Source organism: Pseudophryne corroboree, chromosome 2, assembly GCF_028390025.1.
Source record: "Pseudophryne corroboree isolate aPseCor3 chromosome 2, aPseCor3.hap2, whole genome shotgun sequence".
Lineage (NCBI taxonomy): Eukaryota > Metazoa > Chordata > Amphibia > Anura > Myobatrachidae > Pseudophryne > Pseudophryne corroboree.
The window spans coordinates 272,562,806-272,586,459 of record NC_086445.1 but is presented as its reverse complement, the minus strand read 5'-3'; the positions used below and the strand labels follow the sequence as shown (position 1 = coordinate 272,586,459).

Below are 23,654 nucleotides of genomic sequence, written 5' to 3'. Positions count from 1 at the left end.
TCAACACCGGTTTTCCCTGAAGCAGAGGTTCTGCCTGGCTTAGAGCATTGTATATTGCTCTTAGTTCCAGAATGTTTATGTGAAGAGACGTTTCCAGGCTCGTCCATACTCCCTGGAAGTTTCTTCCTTGTGTGACTGCTCCCCAGCCTCTCAGGCTGGCGTCCGTGGTCACCAGGATCCAATCCTGTATGCCGAATCTGCGGCCCTCCAATAGATGAGGACTCTGCAACCACCACAGAAGAGACACCCTTGTCCTTGGAGACAGGGTTATCCGTAGGTGCATCTGAAGATGCGACCCTGACCATTTGTCCAACAGATCCCTTTGGAAAATTCTTGCGTGGAATCTGCCGAATGGAATTGCTTCGTAAGAAGCCACCATTTTTCCCAGGACTCTTGTGCATTGATGTACAGACACCTTTCCTGGTTTTAGGAGGTTCCTGACAAGTTCGGATAACTCCTTGGCTTTTTCCTCCGGGAGAAAAACCTTTTTCTGAACCGTGTCCAGAATCATCCCTAGGAACAGCAGACGAGTTGTCGGCATTAACTGGGATTTTGGAATATTCAGAATCCACCCGTGCTGTTTTAGCACTTCTTGAGACAGTGCTAATCCCATCTCTAGCTGTTCTCTGGACCTCGCCCTTATTAGGAGATCGTCCAAGTATGGGATAATTAATACGCCTTTTCTTCGAAGAAGAATCATCATCTCGGCCATTACCTTTGTAAAGATCCGAGGTGCCGTGGACAATCCGAACGGCAGCGTCTGAAACTGATAGTGACAGTTTTGTACAACGAACCTGAGGTACCCCTGGTGTGAGGGGTAAATTGGAACGTGGAGATACGCATCCTTGATGTCCAAGGATACCATAAAGTCCCCCTCTTCCAGGTTCGCTATCACTGCTCTGAGTGACTCCATTTTGAACTTGAACTTCTTTATGTACAGGTTCAAGGACTTCAGATTTAGAATAGGCCTTACCGAGCCATCCGGCTTCGGTACCACAAAAAGAGTGGAATAATACCCCTTCCCTTGTTGTAGAAGAGGTACCTTGACTATCACCTGCTGAGAGTACAGCTTGTGAATGGCTTCCAAAACCGTCTCCCTTTCGGAGGGGGACGTTGGTAAAGCAGACTTCAGGAAACGGCGAGGTGGATCCGTCTCTAATTCCAACCTGTACCCTTGAGATATTATCTGCAGGATCCAGGGATCTACCTGCGAGTGAGCCCACTGCGCGCTGTAATTTTTGAGACGACCGCCCACCGTCCCCGAGTCCGCTTGAGAAGCCCCAGCGTCATGCTGAGGCTTTTGTAGAAGCCGGGGAGGGCTTCTGTTCCTGGGAAGGAGCTGCGTGTTGCTGTCTCTTCCCTCGACCTTTGCCTCGTGGCAGATATGAATAGCCCTTTGCTCTCTTATTTTTAAAGGAACGAAAGGGCTGCGGTTGAAAAGTCGGTGCCTTTTTCTGTGGGGGAGTGACTTGAGGTAGAAAGGTGGATTTCCCGGCTGTAGCCGTGGCCACCAAATCTGATAGACCGACTCCAAATAACTCCTCCCCTTTATACGGCAAAACTTCCATATGCCGTTTTGAATCCGCATCGCCTGTCCACTGTCGCGTCCATAAAGCTCTTCTGGCCGAAATGGACATAGCACTTACCCGTGATGCCAGTGTGCAGATATCCCTCTGTGCATCACGCATATAAAGAAATGCATCCTTTATTTGTTCTAACGACAGTAAAATATTGTCCCTGTCCAGGGTATCAATATTTTCAATCAGGGACTCTGACCAAACTACCCCAGCACTGCCCATCCAGGCAGTCGCTACAGCTGGTCGTAGTATAACACCTGTATGTGTGTATATACTTTTTTGGATATTTTCCATCCTCCTATCTGATGGATCTTTAAGTGCGGCCGTCTCAGGAGAGGGTAACGCCACTTGTTTAGATAAGCGTGTTAGCGCCTTGTCCACCCTAGGAGGTGTTTCCCAGCGCTCCCTAACCTCTGGCGGGAAAGGGTATAATGCCAATAATTTCTTTGAAATTATCAGCTTTTTATCAGGGGCAACCCACGCTTCATTACACACGTCATTTAATTCTTCTGATTCAGGAAAAACTATAGGTAGTTTTTTCATACCCCACATAATACCCTGTTTAGTGGTACCTGTAGTATCAGCTAAATGTAACGCCTCCTTCATTGCCAAAATCATATAACGTGTGGCCCTACTGGAAAATACGGTTGATTCGTCACCGTCACCACTGGAGTCATCGCCTGTGTCTGGGTCTGTGTCGACCGACTGAGGCAAAGGGCGTTTCACAGCCCCTGACGGTGTTTGAGTCGCCTGGACAGGCACTAATTGATTGTCCGGCCGCCTCATGTCGTCAAACGACTGCTTTAGCGTGTTGACACTATCCCGTAGTTCCATAAATAAAGGCATCCATTCCGGTGTCGACTCCCTAGGGGGTGACATCCTCATATTTGGCAATTGCTCCGCCTCCACACCAATATCGTCCTCATACATGTCGACACACACGTACCGACACACAGCAGACACACAGGGAATGCTCCTAACGAAGACAGGACCCACTAGCCCTTTGGGGAGACAGAGGGAGAGTTTGCCAGCACACACCAAAAGCGCTATATATATATCAGGGATAGCCTTATAATAAGTGCTCCCTTATAGCTGCTTTGTTATATCAAAATATCGCCATAAATGTGCCCCCCCCTCTCTGTTTTACCCTGTTTCTGTAGTGCAGTGCAGGGGAGAGACTTGGGAGCCGTCCTGACCAGCGGAGCTGTGAGAGGAAATGGCGCCGTGTGCTGAGGAGATAGGCCCCGCCCCTTTTCTGGCGGGCTCGTCTCCCGCTATTTAGAAAAATTAGGCAGGGGTTAAATATCTCCATATAGCCTCTAGGGCTATATGTGAGGTATTTTTAGCCTTTATAGGTAATCATTTTGCCTCCCAGGGCGCCCCCCTCCCAGCGCCCTGCACCCTCAGTGACTGCCGTGTGAAGTGTGCTGAGAGGAAAATGGCGCACAGCTGCAGTGCTGTGCGCTACCTTTTGAAGACTGCAGGAGTCTTCAGCCGCCGATTCTGGACCTCTTCTGTCTTCAGCATCTGCAAGGGGGCCGGCGGCGTGGCTCCGGTGACCATCCAGGCTGTACCTGTGATCGTCCCTCTGGAGCTTGATGTCCAGTAGCCAAGAAGCCAATCCATCCTGCACGCAGGTGAGTTGACTCCTTCTCCCCTCAGTCCCTCGCTGCAGTGATCCTGTTGCCAGCAGGAATCACTGTAAAATAAAAAACCTAGCTAAACTTTTTCTAAGCAGCTCTTTAGGAGAGCCACCTAGATTGCACCCTTCTCGGCCGGGCACAAAAATCTAACTGGAGTCTGGAGGAGGGTCATAGGGGGAGGAGCCAGTGCACACCACCTGATCGGAAAAAGCTTTACTTTTTGTGCCCTGTCTCCTGCGGAGCCGCTATTCCCCATGGTCCTTTCAGGAACCCCAGCATCCACTAGGACGATAGAGAAATTAAAATAAGATTTTAAACCTACCAGTAAATCTTTTTCTCCTAGTCCGTAGAGGATGCTGGGGACTCCGTAAGGACCACGGGGGGTAGACGGGCTCCGCAGGAGACATGGGCACTAAAAAGAACTTTAGATATGGATGTGCACTGGCTCCTCCCTCTATGCCCCTCCTCCAGACCTCAGTTAGAAAACTGTGCCCAGAGGAGACGGACAGTACGAGGAAAGGATTTTGTTAATCTAAGGGCAAGATTCATACCAGCCCACACCATCTACACCGTATAACATGGAATATACGAACCAGATAACAGTATGAAACAATACGGCATCAGCCCGAGACTGATCAAAACTGTAACATAACCCTTATGTAAGCAATAACTATATACAAGTCTTGCAGAATATTGTCCGCACTGGGACGGGCGCCCAGCATCCTCTACGGACTAGGAGAAAAAGATTTACCGGTAGGTTTAAAATCTTAATTTTCTCTTACGTCCTAGAGCATTTCCTGCAGATCCGGATACCAGGCCCTTCGAGGCCAATCTGGAACAATGAGAATTGTCTGTACTCCTCTTCGTCTTATGATTCTCAATATCTTTGAGATGAGAAGAAGAGGAGGGAACACATAGACCGACTGGAACACCCACGGTGTCACCAGGGCGTCCACTACTATCGCCTGAGGGTCCCTTGATCTGGCGCAATATCTCGGAAGCTTCTTGTTGAGGCGTGACGCCATCATGTCTATTTGAGGCAGCCCCCACTGACTTGTAATCTCTGCAAAGACTTCCAGATGAAGTCCCCACTCTTCGGGATGTAGATCGTGTCTGCTGTGGAAGTCTGATGAAGACTGCTGTCAGAGTGCTTACATGATTTTCTGCCCAGCGAAGAATCCTGGCGGCTTCCGTCATTGCCACTCTGCTCTTTGTTCCGCCTTGGCGGTTTACATGAGCCACTGCGGTGATGTTGTCTGACCGAATCAGAACCGGTAGGTCGCGAAGCAAATTCTCCGCTTGACGAAGGCCGTTGTATATGGCCCTTAATTCCAGTACGTTGATGTGTAGACAAGCCTCCTGGCTTGACCACAGACCTTGGAAGTTTCTTCCCTGTGTGACTGCTCCCCATCCTCGGAGGCTCGCGTCCGTGGTAACCAGAACCCAGTCCTGAATACCGAACCTGCGACCCTCTAGAAGGTGAGAACTCTGCAGCCACCACAGGAGAGATACCGTGGCCCTTGGGAACAGGCTGATCATCTGATGTATATGTAGATGTGACCCGGACCACTTGTACAGAAGGTCCCACTGAAAGGTCCTCGCATGGAACCTGCCGAATGGAATGGCCTCGTAAGACGCCACCATCTTTCCCAGACTCGAGTGCATTGATGCACTGACACCCTTTTCGGCTTCAACAGGTCCCTGACCAAGGTCTGGAGTTCCCGGGCCTTTTCCACCGGGAGAAAAACCCTTTTCTGTTCTGTATCCAGAATCATGCCTAAGAAAGGCAATCTGTTCGTTGGAACCAACTGTGACTTTGGTAGATTGAAAATCCAGCCGTGCTGCTGCAACACCCTCAGGGAGAGTGATACGCTGTTCAGCAACTGCTCTCTTAATCTCGCTTTTATTAGGAGATCGTCCAAGTACGGGATAATTGTGACTCCCTGCCTGCGCAGGAGCACCATCATTTCCGCCATCACCTTGGTGAAAACCCTCGGGGCCGTGGAAAGCCCAAACGGCAACGTACAGCAAATCTCAGGAACGCCTGATGAGGAGGATATATGGGGACATGAAGGTATGCATCCTTTATGTCCAGGGACACCATATAATCCCCCCTTCCCCCCCACCAGGCTGGCGATGACCATCTTGAACTTGAACCTCTTTAAGTATAGGTTTAAGGATTTTAAATTCAGAATGGGTTTGACCGAACCATCCGGTTTCAGGGACCACAAACAGGGTCGAGTAATACCCCATCCCCTGCTGAAGCAGGGTAACTTTGACCACCACTTGTTGAAGACACAATTTTTGAATCACATTTAAAACTACCTCCCTCTCTGGGGAAGAAGCCGGTAGGGCCGATTTGAAAAACCGGCGAGGAGGCACCTCTTCGAATTCCAGCCTGTAACCCTGGGAAACAATGTCTATTGCCCAGGGATCCACCTGTGATTGAACCCAGACATGGCTGAAAAGTCGAAGACGTGCCCCCAATGGGGCGGACTCCCTCAGCGGAGCCCCAGCGTCATGCGGTGGATTTTGTAGAAGCCGGGGAGGACTTCTGTTCCTGGGAACTAGCTGTAGTTGGCAGCTTTTTCCCCTTGCCCTTACCTCTGGCAAGAAAGGAAGATCCCCGTACTCTCTTGGATTTATGCGACCGAAAGGACTGCATCTGATAATGTGGCGTTTTCTTAGGCTGTGAGGAAACATAAGGCAAAAAAGTTGATTTACCTGCAGTAGCTGTGGAAGCCAGGTCCATGAGACCTTCCCCAAACAATTCCTCACCCTTGTAAGGCAAAACCTCCATATGCCTCTTCGAGTCGGCATCACCCGTCCATTGTCGGGTCCATAGGGCTCGCCTAGCAGAAATCGCCATAGCGTTGGCTCTGGAACCCAGTAGGCCCACGTCTCTCTGAGCATCCCTCATATATAGGACCGCATCCTTAATATGACCCAAGGTCAATAAAATGGTTTTCTTATCCAGCGTATCAATATCAGCAGATAAGGTATCTGTCCACGCTGCTACAGCGCTACAAACCCAAGCCGACGCTATCGCCGGTCTGAGTAATGTACCAGTATGTGTGTAAATTGACTTCAAGGTAGTCTGCTGCCTGCGATCAGCAGGATCCTTGAGGGTTGCGGTATCTTGAGATGGCAGCGCTACCTTTTTGGATAAACGTGTCAACGCTTTGTCCACCCTTGGGGAGGATTCCCACCTTTCCTATCCTTAGCCGGGAAAGGATACGCCATAAGAATCCTTTTGGGAAACTGCAGTTTCTTGTCTGGAATTTCCCATTGCAATGATCATATAATGAATACTTTTAGCCAATTTTGGCTGCAACTTCGCATCATCATAGTTGACACTGGAGTCAGAATCCGTGTCGGTATCAGTGTCTACTACTTGGGATAGTGGGCGCTTTTGAGACCCAGAAGGTCCCTGCGACATAGTGAAAGGCAGGGCTTGACTCCCTGTACATTCCCTGGACTCTGCTTTGTCCAACCTTTTGTGTAATAAATTCACATTTGCATTTAAAACATTCCACATATCCCACCAGTCAGGTGTCGGCGTTGCCGACGGAGACACCACACTCATTTGCTCCACCTCCTCCCTAGAAGAGCCTTCCACTTCAGACATGCCAACACACGCGTACCGACACCCCCACACTCAGGGAAATCTCTAATCTGGAGACAGTTCCCCAACAAGGCCCTTTGGAGAGACAGAGAGAGAGTATGCCAGCACACACCCAGCGCCAATGACCCTGGAAAAAATTCCCAGATAGATATAGCGCTTTTATTATATATATTCAAATGCGCCAAATGATATGCCCCCCCCCCCCTTCTTCAAAACCCTCTGTCACCGTGTTCAGCAGGGGAGAGTCCGGGGAGCCAGCTTCTCAGCGGTGTGCTGTGGAGAAAATGGCGCTGGTGAGAGCTGAGGGATCAAGCTCCGCCCACTCAACGGCGGGCTTCGGTCCCGCAGGATTTCTTTAAAAACTGGCGGGGGATTTCCTATATACAGCCCGCAGAGCCTATATATATATATTTTGGCCAGTCCTAGAGGTTTTAAATTTCTGCCCTGCGCCCTGCACCCATCAGTGCCTGCCATGTGTGTTGTGTGTGGGAGCAATGGCGCGCAGCATTACCTCAGAGAAAATCTGAAGTCTTCTGCCGCCTCTGAAGTCTTCTATCCTCTCATACTCACCCGGCTTCTATCTTCCGGCTCTGTGAGGAGAGCGGCGGCGAGGCTCCGGGACGAACTGCGAGGGGAGACCTGCGTTCCGACTCCCTCTGGAGCTAATGGTGTCCAGTAGCCTAAGAAGCAGAGCCTAGCATTTAAGTAGGTCTGCTTCTCTCTCCTCAGTCCCACGATGCAGGGAGCCTGTTGCCAGCAGGGCTCCCTGAAAATAAAAAACCTAACAAAATTCTTTCTTTCAGAGAAACTCAGGAGAGCTCCCTGTAATGCACCCAGTCTCCTCTGGGCACAGTATCAAACTGAGGTCTGGAGGAGGGACATAGAGGGAGGAGCCAGTGCACACCCATATCTAAAGTTCTTTTTAGTGCCCATGTCTCCTGCGGAGCCCGTCTACCCCCCGTGGTCCTTACGAAGTCCCCAGCATCCTCTAGGACGTAAGAGAACTGGTACCTAACCAATAGTATGGGAAGGGGAGTTCTGGCTGCAGAAAAGCATGTAACTGCAAGTGAGGCAAGTTCCCAATAACTAGATGGATAAACATTCTTTCTTTCTTTTTAATAATATATTTTTTCAGTGTGCACTTGCACTAGTCCTATACTAGGAGCAAAAGATGCATCTGAAAACAAGTGTAAACACACGCATGAACAACTCTGCTAGACCTGTAGTCCTGTCAACACGCTTTCTCTGAATGGTAACTAGTCTTCATGATAGGCTGTTTTAGCAGGGCACCATGCCCTACCCCTTTATTGCCGCCCCTCTAAAACTACCTACCGCAGTGTGAGTAGATGCAGTGTAAAAACAATTTCTGTGCCGTTAAAGTCACAGCTTAGCCTCTCTAGTATACGTGAGACACAAAATCAAAAGAAAAATGCAGTACGCTACTCCTATCAGAGCATCTCAGTCACGCAGGGTGTCTTGCAACACATGGCATCAAGACGCCTTGTGTATGAGGACACATCTGTAGGTTTTAAGAACTGACCAACCACAAGGAGCATACAAAGAGAAAATCCCATTCTCCATCCTAGTGGATCCAAACATGATATAAAGCCACGTCTTATAGTAGGAAATACTGCAAGGAAAGTTTTCCAAAACGTACCAAACAAGCAAAACACTCATTACTTTTAAAGTAATAGAAAATGTAAACGTAAACTCACCATCTGAGCTTTCAGCTTTTTCTACTTTCCGGCTAGTGATCAGGTCTTGAAGGTTTTCTGTGTCTTTCTCTAATCTCTCCAAAGTAGTGGTGTTTCGACTGGCGTTATCATAACCTTTGTCAGTCTCTCTCTCCTTTGGGTCACTACGTTTTTGCTCTACTATTGATGGGACATCAAGAAGTCTGACTCGTTCTTTTTCTAGATTATCAGGGATCAATTTTTCTCTTTCAAAGTCTCTCCTCCTGTCCCTTTCCCTGTCTCTCTCCCGGTCTCTTATTCGCTCTCTATTCCTTGGCCAGTCTTTATCAGCTTCTCTGTCCCAATCTCGCTGTCTTACATCTCTCCTCTCACGCTCTCTGTCCTTCTCACGCTCCCTCTCTTGTTCATAACGTTCTCTTTCAGGTGCTCTTTCCCGGCTGTCAAATGACCCAGATCTGGAATGTACTTGACGATCTGATTCTGGTGAACTTCTTCTGGAGCCACTCCTGGAGTCTCTACAATCTATTAACAGAGATCAATAAATTACTTATTTATAGTAAAACCTCTACAGTATTATGTACTATGCGATACAACAGCCAAAGTTTATATAATTTTAAAGATACAACAGTTATCCGTTGAAAGCGTGAAAGAGCTCTAACTGTGTTGCATGTCAAACAGAAAACTTTACGAGACAAAACCAGATTATAACACTTACAAACCCGAACATGTACAGATTGCTATATTGTGAAGATCACAGTAGCTAGACACACTAGGCCATGTAGACTGTGCTTATGAAGTACAAATATAGAATTAAAATATATATATATAATAAGAATTTACTTACCGATAATTCTATTTCTCATAGTCCGTAGTGGATGCTGGGGACTCCGTAAGGACCATGGGGAATAGCGGCTCCGCAGGAGACTGGGCACATCTAAAGAAAGCTTCAGGACTATCTGGTGTGCACTGGCTCCTCCCCCCATGACCCTCCTCCAAGCCTCAGTTAGGATACTGTGCCCGGACGAGCGTACACAATAAGGAAGGATTTTGAATCCCGGGTAAGACTCATACCAGCCACACCAATCACACCGTACAACCTGTGATCTGAACCCAGTTAACAGCATGATAACAGAGGAGCCTCTGAAAGATGGCTCACAACAATAATAACCCGATTTTTGTAACAATAACTATGTACAAGTATTGCAGACAATCCGCACTTGGGATGGGCGCCCAGCATCCACTACGGACTATGAGAAATAGAATTATCGGTAAGTAAATTCTTATTTTCTCTAACGTCCTAAGTGGATGCTGGGGACTCCGTAAGGACCATGGGGATTATACCAAAGCTCCCAAACGGGCGGGAGAGTGCGGATGACTCTGCAGCACCAAATGAGAGAACTCCAGGTCCTCCTCAGCCAGGATATCAATTTTGTAGAATTTTACAAACGTATTTGCTCCTGACCAAGTAGCTGCTCGGCAAAGTTGTAAAGCCGAGACCCCTCGGGCAGCCGCCCAAGATGAGCCCACCTTCCTTGTGGAGTGGGCATTTACAGATTTTTGGCTGTGGCAGGCCTGCCACAGAATGTGCAAGCTGAATTGTACTACAAATCCAACGAGCAATAGTCTGCTTAGAAGCAGGAGCACCCAGCTTGTTGGGTGCATACAGGATAAACAGCGAGTCAGATTTCCTGACTCCAGCCCTCCTGGAAACATATTTTCAGGGCCCTGACAACGTCTAGCAACTTGGAGTCCTCCAAGTCCCTAGTAGCCGCAGGCACCACAAATAGGTTGGTTCAGGTGAAACGCTGAAACCACCTTAGGGAGAAACTGAGGACGAGTCCTCAATTCCGCCCTGTCCGAATGGAACATCAGATAAGGGCTATTTCAGGATAAAGCCGCCAATTCTGACACGCGCCTGGCCCAGGCCAGGGCCAACAGCATGACCACTTTCCATGTGAGATATTTTAACTCCACAGATTTAAGTGGTTCAAACCAATGTGACTTTTGGAACCCAAAACTACATTGAGATCCCAAAGTGCCACTGGAGGCACAAAAGGAGGCTGTATATGCAGTACCCCTTTTACAAACGTCTGAACTTCAGGGACTGAAGCTAGTTCTTTTTGGAAGAAAATTGACAGGGCCGAAATTTGAACCTTAATGGACCCCAATTTCAGGCCCATAGACACTCCTGTTTGCAGGAAATGTAGGAATCGACCCAGTTGAATTTCCACCGTCGGGCCTTACTGGCCTCGCACAACGCAACATATTTTCGCCAATTGCGGTGATAATGTTTTTTGCGGTTACATCCTTCCTGGCTTTGATCAGGATAGGGATGACTTCATCCGGAATGCCTTTTTTCCTTCAGGATCCGGCGTTCAACCGCCATGCCGTCAAACGCAGCCGCGGTAAGTCTTGGAACAGACAGGGTCCTTGCTGGAGCAGGTCCCTTCTTAGAGGTAGAGGCCACGGATCCTCCGTGAGCATCTCTTGAAGTTCCGGTTACCAAGTCCTTCTTGGCCAATCCGGAGCCACGAATATAGTGCTTACTCCTCTCCATCTTATCAATCTCAGTACCTTGGGTATGAGAGGCAGAGGAGGGAACACATACCCTGACTGGTACACCCACGGTGTTACCAGAGCGTCTACAGCTATTGCCTGAGGGTCCCTGGACCTGGCGCAATACCTGTCGAGTTTTTCCCAACGGTTTATAATCATGTGGAAGACTTCTGGGTGAAGTCCCCACTCTCCCGGGTGGAGGTCGTGCTGAGGAAGTCTGCTTCCCAGTTATCCACTCCCGGAATGAATACTGCTGACAGTGCTATCACATGATTTTCCGCCCAGCGAAGAATCCTTGCAGCTTCTGCCATTGCCCTCCTGCTTCTTGGGCCACCCTGTCTGTTTACGTGGGTGACTGCCGTGATGTTGTCCGACTGGATCAACACCGGCTGACCTTGAAGCAGAGGTCTTGCTAAGCTTAGAGCATTGTAAATGTCCCTTAGCTTCAGGATATTTATGTGAAGTGATGTCTCCAGGCTTGACCATAAGTCCTGGATATTCCTTCCCTGTGTGACTGCTCCCCAGCCTCGCAGGCTGGCATCCGTGGTTACCAGGACCCAGTCCTGAATGCCGAATCTGCGGCCCACTAGAAGATGAGCACTCTGCAACCACCACAGGAGGGACCCTTTGTCCTTGGTGACAGGGTTATCCGCTGATGCATCTGAAGATGCGACCCGGACCATTTGTCCAGCAGGTCCCACTGGAAAGTTCTTGCGTGGAATCTGCAGAATGGGATTGCTTCGTAGGAAGCCACCATTTTACCCAGAACCCTTGTGCATTGATGCACTGAGACTTGGCTCGGTTTTAGGAGGTTCCTGACTAGCTCGGATAACTCCCTGGCTTTCTCCTCCGGGAGAAACACCTTTTTCTGGACTGTGTCCAGGATCATCCCTAGGAACAGAAGACAAGTCGTCGGAACCAGCTGCGATTTTGGAATATTGAGAATCCAACCGTGCTGCAGCAACACTACCTGAGATAGTGCTACACCGACCTCCAACTGTTCCCTGGATCTTACCCTTATCAGGGAATTGTCCAAGTAAGGGATAACTAAAATTCCCTTCCTTTGAAGGAATATCATCATTTCGGCCATTACCTTGGTAAAGACCCGGGGTGCCGTGGACCATCCATACGGCAGCGTCTGAACTGATAGTGACAGTTCTGTACCATAAACCTGAGGTACCCTTGGTGAGAAGGGTAAATTTTGACATGAAGGTAAGCATCCTTGATGTCCCGAGACATCATGTAGTCCCCTTCTTCCAGGTTCGCAATCACTGCTCTGAGTGACTCAATCTTGAATTTGAACCTCTGTATGTAAGTGTTCAAAGATTTTAGATTTAGAATCGGTCTCACCGAGCCGTCCGGCTTCGGTACCACAACAGTGTGGAATAATACCCCGTTCCCTGTTGCAGGAGGGGTATCTTGATTATCACCTGCTGGGAATACAGCTTGTGAATGGCTTCCAAAACTGTCTCCCTGTCAGAAGGAAACATCGGTAAAGCCGACTTTAGGAAACGGCGAGGGGGAGACGTCTCGAATTCTAATTTGTACCCCTGAGATATCACCTGAAGGATCCAGGGGTCTACTTGCGAGTGCGCCCACTGCGCGCTGAAATTCATTGAGACGGGCCCCCCACCGTGCCTGATTCTGCTTGTAAAGCCCTAGCGTATACTGAGGGCTTGGCAGAGGCGGGAGAGGGTTTCTGTTCCTGGGAACTGGCTGATTTCTGCAGCCTTTTTCCTCTGCCTCTGTCACGGGGCAGAAATGAGGAACCTTTTGCCCGCTTATCCACGAAAAGACTGCGCCTGATAATACGGCGTCTTCTCATGTTGAGAGGCGACCTGGGGTACAAACGTGGATTTCCCAGCTGTTGCCGTGGCCACCAGGTCTGAAAGACCGACCCCAAATAACTCCTCCCCTTAATAAGGCAATACTTCCAAATGCCGTTTGGAATACGCATCACCTGACCACTGACGTGTCCATAACCCTCTACTGGTAGAAATGGACAACGCACTTAGACTTGATGCCAGTCGGCAAATATTCCGCTGTGCATCACGCATATATAGAAATGCATCTTTCAAATGCTCTATAGGCAAAAATATACTGTCCCTATCTAGGGTATCAATATTTTCAGTCAGGGAATCCGACCACGCCAACCCAGCACTGCACATCCAGGCTGAGGCGATTGCTGGTCGCAGTATAACACCAGTATGTGTGTAAATACATTTTAGGATACCCTCCTGCTTTCTATCAGCAGGATCCTTAAGGGCGGCCATCTCAGGAGAGGATAGAGCCCTTACAAGCGTGTGAGCGCTTTATCCACCCTAGGGGGTGTTTCCCAACGCACCCTAACCTCTGGCGGGAAAGGATATAATGCCAATAACATTTTAGAAATCAGTTGTTATCGGGGGAAACCCACGCATCATCACACACCTCATTTAATTTCTCAGATTCAGGAAAACTACAGGTAGTTTTTCCTCACCGAACATAATACCCCTTTTTGGTGGTACTCGTATTATCAGAAATGTGTAAAACATTTTTCATTGCCTCAATCATGTAACGTGTGGCCCTACTGGAAGTCACATTTGTCTCTTCACCGTCGACACTGGAGTCAGTATCCGTGTCGGCGTCTATATCTGCCATCTGAGGTAACGGGCGCTTTAGAGCCCCTGACGGCCTATGAGACGTCTGGACAGGCACAAGCTGAGTAGCCGGCTGTCTCATGTCAACCACTGTCTTTTATACAGAGCTGACACGGTCACGTAATTTCTTCCAACAGTTCATCCACTCAGGTGTCGACCCCCTAGGGGGTGACATCACTATTACAGGCAATCTGCTCCGTCTCCACATCATTTTTCTCCTCATACATGTCGACACAAAAGTACCGACATACAGCACACACACAGGGAATGCTCTGATAGAGGACAGGACCCCACTAGCCCTTTGGGTAGACAGAGGGAGAGTTTGCCAGCACACACCAGAGCGCTATATATATACAGGGATAACCTTATATAAGTGTTTTTCCCCTTATAGCTGCTGTATAGTTAATACTGCGCCTAATTTGTGCCCCCCTCTCTTTTTTAACCCTTTCTGTAGTGTAGTGACTGCAGGGGAGAGCCAGGGAGCTTCCCTCCAACGGAGCTGTGAGGGAAAATGGCGCCAGTGTGCTGAGGAGATAGGCTCCGCCCTCTTATCGGCGGCCCTTATCTCCCGTTTTTTTATGTATTTTGGCAGGGGTTAAATGCATCCATATAGCCCAGGAGCTATATGTGATGCATTTTTTGCCATCCAAGGTGTTTATTATTGCGTCTCAGGGCGCCCCCCCCAGCGCCCTGCACCCTCAGTGACCGGAGTGTGAAGTGTGCTGAGAGCAATGGCGCACAGCTGCAGTGCTGTGCGCTACCTTGTTGAAGACCGGACGTCTTCTGCCGCCGATTTTCCGGACCTCTTCTGCCTTCTGGCTCTGTAAGGGGGCCGGCGGCGCGGCTCTGGGACCCATCCAAGCTGGGCCTGTGATCGTCCCTCTAGAGCTAATGTCCAGTAGCCTAAGAAGCCCAATCCACTCTGCACGCAGGTGAGTTCGCTTCTTCTCCCCTTAGTCCCTCGATGCAGTGAGCCTGTTGCCAGCAGGTCTCACTGAAAATAAAAAACCTAAACTAAAACTTTCACTAAGAAGCTCAGGAGAGCCCCTAGTGTGCACCCTTCTCGTTCGGGCAAAGAGATCTAACTGAGGCTTGGAGGAGGGTCATGGGGGGAGGAGCCAGTGCACACCAGATAGTCCTAAAGCTTTCTTTAGATGTGCCCAGTCTCCTGCGGAGCCGCTATTCCCCATGGTCCTTACGGAGTCCCCAGCATCCACTTAGGACGTTAGAGAAATTTTTATTGTTATTTTTTTTTAACCTGCAACCACTATTAATTTGCTGGGTCATTTTCCCTTGGCAGTACCTTTGTGCTGTGTAACTGGGCATGCATGTCAACGATGTGTCAAAAACCTGCAGGAAGACAGTGTTTATACCAGGCCTGGAACTCTGGTCTTATGTATTTATAAGTGACATGTGTGTATCAAAATGTAATATAGTAGTATGTTGTATGGGTGGAAAACTAGTAGATATGTATGTATGTATCCTGTGTATATAATATGAGGTAAATAATATAGTTGACATATATGTAATTGTATGTCCATTGATATAAATGTAGGGGTAAATACAATTAACGCTGATTTTAAGTTTTCACAGTGCATCCAAGGGGTTTATGTGCTTGTGCTTTTAGCGGTCAATCACTGAGTGGGGTGATTGCCCCTCAGAGTGGGTCAGGTGACTACCAGAGAGAGGTTGAGGAGAGCCGTCAGTATAGCTGACAGACTGCTGATCTCCCTCTAAGAGCTCACCTCACTGAGGGGCAGATGTATTAAGCCTGGAGAAGTGATAAAGCAGTGATAAGTGCAAGGTGATAACGCACCAGCTAATCAGCTCCTAACCGTAAATTTACATAATGGAGCTGATTGGCTGGTGCGTTATCATCTTGCACGTATCACTGCTTTATCACTTCTCCAGGCTTAATACATCTGCGGGAGAGATCCTGAGCTGCCACTGTAAGCATGTTGTAAACACTGGGGCCTGGACTCGGGAGAGTGCAGCCAGTGAGGGTGTAAGGTGTGCAGTGAGGCTGGACGGAGGCAAGGCCGGTGAGGTGATGTAACCAGCAGCCGGCGCTACTAGTGTAGTACAGAGGATGGCTCCCCGCTGACCACCAATACCAGTGCAGGACTAAGGAGCTTGGCTAAAAGCAGCAGTAGCCAGTTGGGGGAGCAGCCAACGCTGAGAATGACAGGCAGCCCAGTGTATGGTGAGACCAGCACACAAACACTGCACCCATCACCTGTATAATCGTAAGCCAGACACCGTTTGTTTAGGTGGCCAGTAGGGATTACATTACCCCAGATACCAGAGACAGATCTATTTAGGGTGTATACTGTATAATAACCCTTTAGCAACACTAATAACTAGTGAGTTCCTTTTATCCAACAACCAGTACCTGCATGGCTCTAGCGCCATCTGTGGCTAAAAGTGGTATGCATCATATGGATAACTCAAGCTCAGCAGCATAATAACTTCTCAGAAAGTGTAATAGCTAGAGGAAGAGACAGGCGCACGCAAAGAAGCCTGTACCTTATTGTGGACATATTGCACTGTTCCCCATCAAAACAACTGCAATCTTTCAGCAGGTTCCTTATTATTCTAACTACTAAAGAGACATAGCCAGAGGGTAATACCTTCTGTGTTGGATGTTACCTTACCTGAAACGCTTCGCAAATTCTCACTATGGACTAAAGCCCCAAAGTAACTTTCTTTTAATATATAAACTATATATGCATATATATGAGTACGTATAGAGAAAAGAAAGAAACATGCTATGGTTAGTACTGTGCACAGCAGGGAAAGTTCTAAGTGTTTTGGATAGTAATAGCATTAATATCCACACTGTGTGGGGGAGAGGCACAGTGACGTTCTAAAATGAGATTTATGGTAAGAACTTACCGTTGTTAGATCTCTTTCTGCGAGGTACACTGGGCTCCACAGGGAATGACATTGGGGTGTAGAGTAGGATCTTGATCCGACACACCTACAGGCTAAAAGCTTTGTCTGTTCCCAGAATGCATAGCGCCGCCTCCTCTATAACCCCACCTCCGTGCACAGGAGCTCAGTTTTTGTTAACCAGTCCAATGCAGTAGCAGGTAAAAGAGACGACAACGATTAGTAGCCACATACACCACACTCTCACGACAAGAGAAGTGTCAACGGCTAATGCCATACCAACCCATAGAAGCTAAGTGCGTTAGAGTGGGCGCCCTGTGGAGCCCAGTGTACCTCGCAGAAAGAGATTTAACAACGATAAGTTCTTACCATAAATCTCGTTTTCTGCTGCGGGGTACACTGGGCTCCACAGGTAATGACATTGGGAATGTCGTAAAGCAGTTACACATGGGAGGATGAGAACCCGGGGGCATGAGAACCCGGCGTCCAAAGGAAACATCCTGGGAGGCGGAAGTATCGAAGGCATAGAACCTTATAAACGTGTTCACTGAGGACCACGTAGCCGCCTTGCACAATTGTTCAAGGGTCGCACCACAGCGGGCCGCCCAAGAAGGTCCAACTGACCGAGTAGAATGGGCCTTGATAGTAGCAGGAGCTGGACGACCAGCCTGTACATAAACATGTGCAATCACCATCCTAATCCATCTGCCCAGGGTCTGCTTGTGAGCAGGCCAGCCACATTTGTGAAAACCAAACAGTATAAAGAGAGAATCAGGCTTCCGAAGGGATGCAGTTCTCTTCACATAGATAGAGAGAGCCCGTACCACATCCAAAGACCGCTCTTTGGAAGACAAGTCAGGAGAGGCAAAGGCCGGAACCATGATCTCCTGATTAAGGTGGAAAGACGACCCCACCGGTATCCATTCACATGGTCGACCATGTTATGGTCGACAGTCATTAGGTCGACCACTATTGGTCGATATTGACATGGTCGACATGGACACATGGTCGACACATGAAAATGGTCGACACATAAAAGGTCGACATGAGTTTAACTTTTTTTTTCTTTTGGGGAACTTTTCCATACTTTACGATCCACGTGGACTACGATTGGAACGGTAATCTGTGCCGAGCGAAGCGAAGGCACCATGCCCGAAGCATGGCGAGCGAACGCGGTGCACTAATTGGGGTTCCCAGTCACTTTACGCAAAAAACTACACCAAAAAAAGTTAAAAAACTCATGTCGACCTTTTCATGTGTCGGCCATTTTCAGGTGTCGACCATGTGTCCATGTCGACCATGTCAATGTCGACCAATAGTGGTCGACCTAATGACTGTCGACCATAACATGGTCGACCATTCATACCGGAACCGACCCCACCTTAAGTAAGTACCCGGGACGTGTTCAAAGAACCACCAATTCACGGTGAAAAATCAGATAAGGGGACCTACAAGATAAGGCACCCAAATCCGACACCCATCTAGCAGAGGCAATAGCCAACAGAAACACCTTAAGGGAAAGCCACTTAAGGTCTGCAGATTCAAGAGGCTCAAACGGAGACCTTTGCAATGCCTCCAGAACGACCGACAAGTCCCAAGGAGCCACGGGCGGGACATAAGGAGGTTGAATCCGCAACACACCCTGATTGAATGTATGAACATTAGGTAAAGTCACAATATTTCTCTGAAACCATACCAACAAGGCAGAAATATGAACCTTGATGGAGGCCAGACGAAGGACCAAGTCCAGACCCTGTTGTAGAAAGGCCAAAAGTTTGGCCGTACTAAACTTGTAAGCGTTGTAATTGTTAGATGCGCACCAAGCAAAGTAAGAATTCCAGACCCTATGATAAATCCGAGCAGAAGCCGGTTTCCGGGCCTTCAACATGGTTTGAATGACCGCCTCAGAAAATCCTTTGGCCCTCAGGACGGAAGCTTCAAGAGCCACGCCGTCAAGGCCAGCCGGGCTAAATCCTGATATACACAGGGGCCCTGAACGAGGAGATCTGGGCGCTGTGGAAGTAGAAGGGGATGCTCTATCGAGAGACCCTGAAGGTCTGAGAACCAATGCCGTCTGGGCTACACGGGAGCGATCAGAAGTAGGATTCCTTCTTCTTGTTTGAACTTCCTTATTACTCTGGGCGTTAGTGACACTGGAGGGAACACGTATGGCAGCTGAAAGTTCCATCGAATTGCCAGTACGTCCACGAACGCAGCTTGAGGATCCCTTGTCCTTGCTCCGAAGACCGGAACCGTGTGATTGTGTCGAGACGCCTTCAGGTCCACATCTGGAAGGCCCCACTTGTCCACGAGGAATTGAAACACTTCTGGATGGAGGATCCACTCTCCGGCGTGTACATCCTGATGACTGAGAAAGTCTGCTTCCCAGTTTAGGACCACCGGAATGAATACTGGCGATATGACTGGCAGATGGCGTTCCGCCCATTGAAGAATCCTTGATACTTCCCTCATTGCCATGCGGCTTCGAGTGCCGCCCTGATGATTGATGTACGCCACCGTGGTGGCGTTGTCCGACTGTACATGAACATGTCTGTTCTGTATTAAATGCTGGGCCAAGTTCAGTGAGTTGAACATCGCCCGCAGTTCCAGAATGTTTATTGGGAGGAGAGACTCCTCCCTGGTCCACCGAGCCTGAAGGGAGTGTTGCTCCAATACCGCGCCCCAACCTCTCAGACTGGCATCCGTCGTCAGAAGGACCCAGTTGGAGATCCAGAAGGGACGACCCCTGCTCAATCGATGGTCCTGAAGCAACCAGCTTAGTGACAGACGGATCTCCGGAGACAAGGAGATCATTTGAGACCTGACACAGTGAGGCAGGCTGTCCTACTTGGCAAGAATCAGTTTCTGCAGAGGGCGGGAATGGAATTGAGCGTACTCCACCATGTCGAAAGTCGACACCAGGAGACCTAGCACTTGCATCGCCGAATGTATCGACACTTGCGGATGAGATAGGAAGCATCGAATCCTGTCCTGAAGCTTCAGGACTTTCTCCTGAGACAACAACCACCGATGGTTGTGAGTGTCCAACAATGCCCCCAGGTGCACCATGCTCTGAGCAGGGACCAGGGAAGATTTCTTCCAGTTGATGAGCCACCCGTGGGCTTGCAGAAACTGGATAGTCAGATCCAGATGACGTAGGAGAATTTTGGGGGAATTTGCCAGGATCAACAAGTCGTCCAGATATGGCAGGATCCTGACCCCTTGACGGCGGAGTACAGCAGTCATTACCGCCATGACCTTGGTGAAGACTCACGGAGCCGTGGTCAAACCTAAAGGTAACGCCCGAAATTGGTAATGGAGGTTGCCAACCGCAAACCTCAGGTACTGCTGATCCGACATTGCAATGGGAATATGCAGGTAAGCATCCTGTATGTTCAGAGAGACCATATAATCCCCAGGTTCCAAGGCCAGAACAATAGAGCGAAGAGTTTCCATACGAAACTTGGAGACCCTCACAAATTTGTTCAAGGACTTGAGGTTAAGAATGAGCAGAGAGGACCAATTCGGTTTCTGGACTAGGAACAGCGGCGAATAGTACCCCTTGCCTCTCTGAGCCAGAGTCACCTGTACTACTACTCCTGTGTCCAGGAGGGACTGTACCACCGAATGAAGAGTTTTTGCCTTCACCTGATCCGACGGGACGTCTGTCAGGCAAAATCGATGAGAGGGGACGATTCTTGAAGGATACGGTGTAACCTCGAGTGACAACTTCCCGTACCCAGGCATCTGAAGTGGTCTTCAACCATTCCTGGGTAAACCCTAGAAGTCGGCCCCCCACCCTAGGATCCCCCCCAGAGGGAGGCCCGCCCCGTCATGCAGCAGGCTTGTCAGTTTTGGAAGCAGGCTGACGGGCAGCCCAAGCCCGTTTAGGTTTACTGGGTTTGGAAGTGAGAGCCTGTTTCGGGTACGCCTGACCATTTGCTTTCCCTGAAAGACGAAAGGAGCGAAAGGAAGTACTTTTAGCCTTCGGTACCGAAGGAGCAGTACTAGGTAGACAAGCTGTTTTAGCAGAAGCTAAGTGAGCCACTATCTTGTTGAGGTCTTCTCCGAAAAGAATGTCTCCCTTAAAAGGGAGCACCTCCAGGGTTTTCTTAAAGTCCAGATCCACAGACCAGGACCGAAACTAGAGAATCCGGCGAGCCAAAATGGACGTAGTAGAAGCCTTGGACGCCAGAATACCGGCATCGGAAGCCGTCTCCTTAATGTAAAGAGAAGCAGTGACAATATACGAAAGAGATTGTCTAGCATGATCAGAAACATTGGAAGGCATCTCAGCTTCCAACTCCTGAGCCCACGCTTCAATAGCCTCTGCAGCCCAAGTTGCTGCAATGGTGGGCCGATGAGCAGCACCAGCTAGGGTGTAAATCGCCTTTAAACAACCCTCCACGCGCTTATCCGTCGGTTCTTTTAGAGACGTGATGGTAGTTACAGGCAGAGCTGAGGAAACCACCAGCCGCGCCACCTGCAAATCCACTGGCGGGGGTGTCTCCCAATTTTTACTTAGCTCCGCCGCGAGGGGATAGCGAGTCAGCATCTTCTTATGAGGCATGAATTTCTTTCCTGGATTTTCCCAGAATTCCTGACATATGTCAACTAAATGGTCAGAATGAGGTAAAACTTGTTCAACCACTTTCTGACGTTTAAATCTGTCCAAGTTCTTAGGGGCAGCATCAGGCACTGGGTCATCAGTAATTTGAAAAATCAGCCTGATAGCCTCCAACAAGTCAGGAACATCCACCTGTGAAACAGATTCCCCATCAGAAGTATCAGGATCACAATCTGTGGGGTCAGTATATACGCCATCCTCATCAGACGAGGTGTCTGGGACGTTGGTGGATTGTGAGGAAGTAATGGCCCCCTTAGAGGACACCTTGGTCTTAGGCAGGCGAGGGTTAGATTTCTGTTTAATCAGTGAATGGTTCAATTGCTGTAACTGAGTGGACAGGTGATCTGCCCATGGCAGATTAACTGCAGGGACCACAATCGGTTGTACCGGCACAGGAGGCCCAATAGGGGGCGCAAATCTGGTTACCTGCGTATTCAATGGCGTGGAAAAAGTAGCCCAAAGTGGGTAATTTTGAACCCCCATTGCTACGGTCCCACTGGAGGGTAAGGAACCCCCAGAACCAGAACGCTCTGCTGCTATATTATCCTCAAATGTGTCTACAGCGTCACCACCACGCACTGTGGGATCAGCCCCAGCTCCGTCGCCCCTTGTATCCGACATATCTGAAAGCTCAATTCAAGGCAGCCCGGTACAATATCAGCAGCACAACACCTGACAAGAACCCCCTGAGTAGTGTATCATCACAAACACAGAGTTCCAGAGGTATATGGTGACTAAAAATCACAGAGAGAAATACACAATAAGCATATCCTGTGAAACAACTATATTAAATAATAACCCTGACGCACTTAGCCCCCTCAGGTTATAGAATATAGTGATAGTAATCTGAGTGAGATACACGAAATGGAGGTCACATAGCCGCTATATGTACATAGTCATATTGTACAATGCAGAAATTTTGACATGCAATAAAACTGCACTGGACCAGCAATACAGATGAATACTACCGTATATACTCGAGTATAAGCCGACTTTTTCAGCACTTTTTTTTGTGCTGAAAAAGCCACCTCGGCTTATACTCGAGTCAGCGTTATGAGGGACACAGAGCACAGCGCGCTGCTCTCCTGTGTCCCTCCTGCATCTCCGGCGGCAGCGGCGTGTGTGTGTTAAGGCGTGTGTGTGTTAAAGGAAGTGCACGAACCGGCACTTCCTTTAACACAAGCCGCTGCCGCCGGAGACGCAGGAGGGACACAGGAGAGCCGCGCGCTGTGCTCTCCGTTTCCCTCCTTCAGTAGACAGCGCGGGAGCGACGGAGGGTAAGTATCTAGCACTGTGGGGCACATCTGACACAGTGGGGCACATCTGGCACAGTGGGGCACATCTGGCACAGTGGGGCACATCTGGCACAGTGGGGCACATCTGGCACAGTGGGGTCTATGTGCGGCTAGAGCTGCATTTCCCACCCTAGGCTTATACTCGAGTCAATAAGTTTTCCCAGGTTTTTGTGGTAAAATTAGGTGCCTCGGCTTATATTCGGGTCGACTTATACTCGAGTATATAAGGTAAGTATGGCTATACAGACAATAGATATATCAATGCACAGTAAAGACTGGATGTATATCACAAGGTACTTGTACTAAATAACCCTGACTAAATGCACTCTCTTACCTAACACTGTCAGCAGACATGTAGAATACTTAATTGTCCTGTAAAATGCATAGCGGCTTTACAGAGGAGGATTTGTCCAAACAGTTCCAGGATCAGCGCAGCTTGTCCTAATGGCGCAGAAATGCTGACAGGGAGTGAGGGAGAGAGATATGCAGCTCCAAAATGGGAACATTTACTCTAAATGGCGCCCTGGGGCTACAGGTCAAAGCCTTATCCCCCTGCTGGACTTCACCCCCGGGTACTGTGGGCTATATAATAAACGTTTTTTAATAAAACCGACCTGTGCCCATGCCCTGGTGGTCTAGTGAGGTCCCGGTACTGCCACAGTGTGCACGGCAGCGCACGCAGCCCACCTCCGCGGTTTCCAGTGGGTCTCGCCTGGGGGACCCTCTTACCTCCTCCCTGAGTGCGGCCACGCGATCCTGGAGAGCAGCGGCGATGTGTGTGACTGACGTAGAAAAAACGGAGCCTCCGCTGTAAGTACCCGGCAACCAGGGCCCGGGAGTATACAGCGCCGCTGGGGGAGGTGATGGAGCTGCAGCAGGAGATGTCTGACTGACATCTAACACTCACAGTGTCTCTGCTGCAGCCCTTGAAGTTTTCATTTTTCACTTTAAAAAGCTCTTCTCAGGGCTGCTGGAGCAGCCCCCCTGTTGTATGCCTGCACTGCATGGCACCAACTACAAAACTGAACTCCTGTAGAGGGTTATAGAGGAGGCGGCGCTATGCATTCTGGGAACAGTCAAAGCTTTTAGCCTGCTGGTGACTCGGA

General features: G+C 49.1%; 1 protein-coding gene across 2 annotated transcripts in view; it reads right to left on the bottom strand.

Moving 5' to 3' along the window:
• Positions 1 to 23,654, bottom strand: part of ZC3H13 (zinc finger CCCH-type containing 13) — a 301,667-nt gene that overhangs the window by 23,094 nt on the left and 254,919 nt on the right. For both annotated transcript variants that reach the window (XM_063952816.1, XM_063952817.1), the window contains one exon: positions 8,561 to 9,061. In XM_063952816.1, the coding sequence (XP_063808886.1) occupies positions 8,561 to 9,061 (501 nt within the window). The remainder of the gene's footprint in view (positions 1 to 8,560; positions 9,062 to 23,654) is intronic.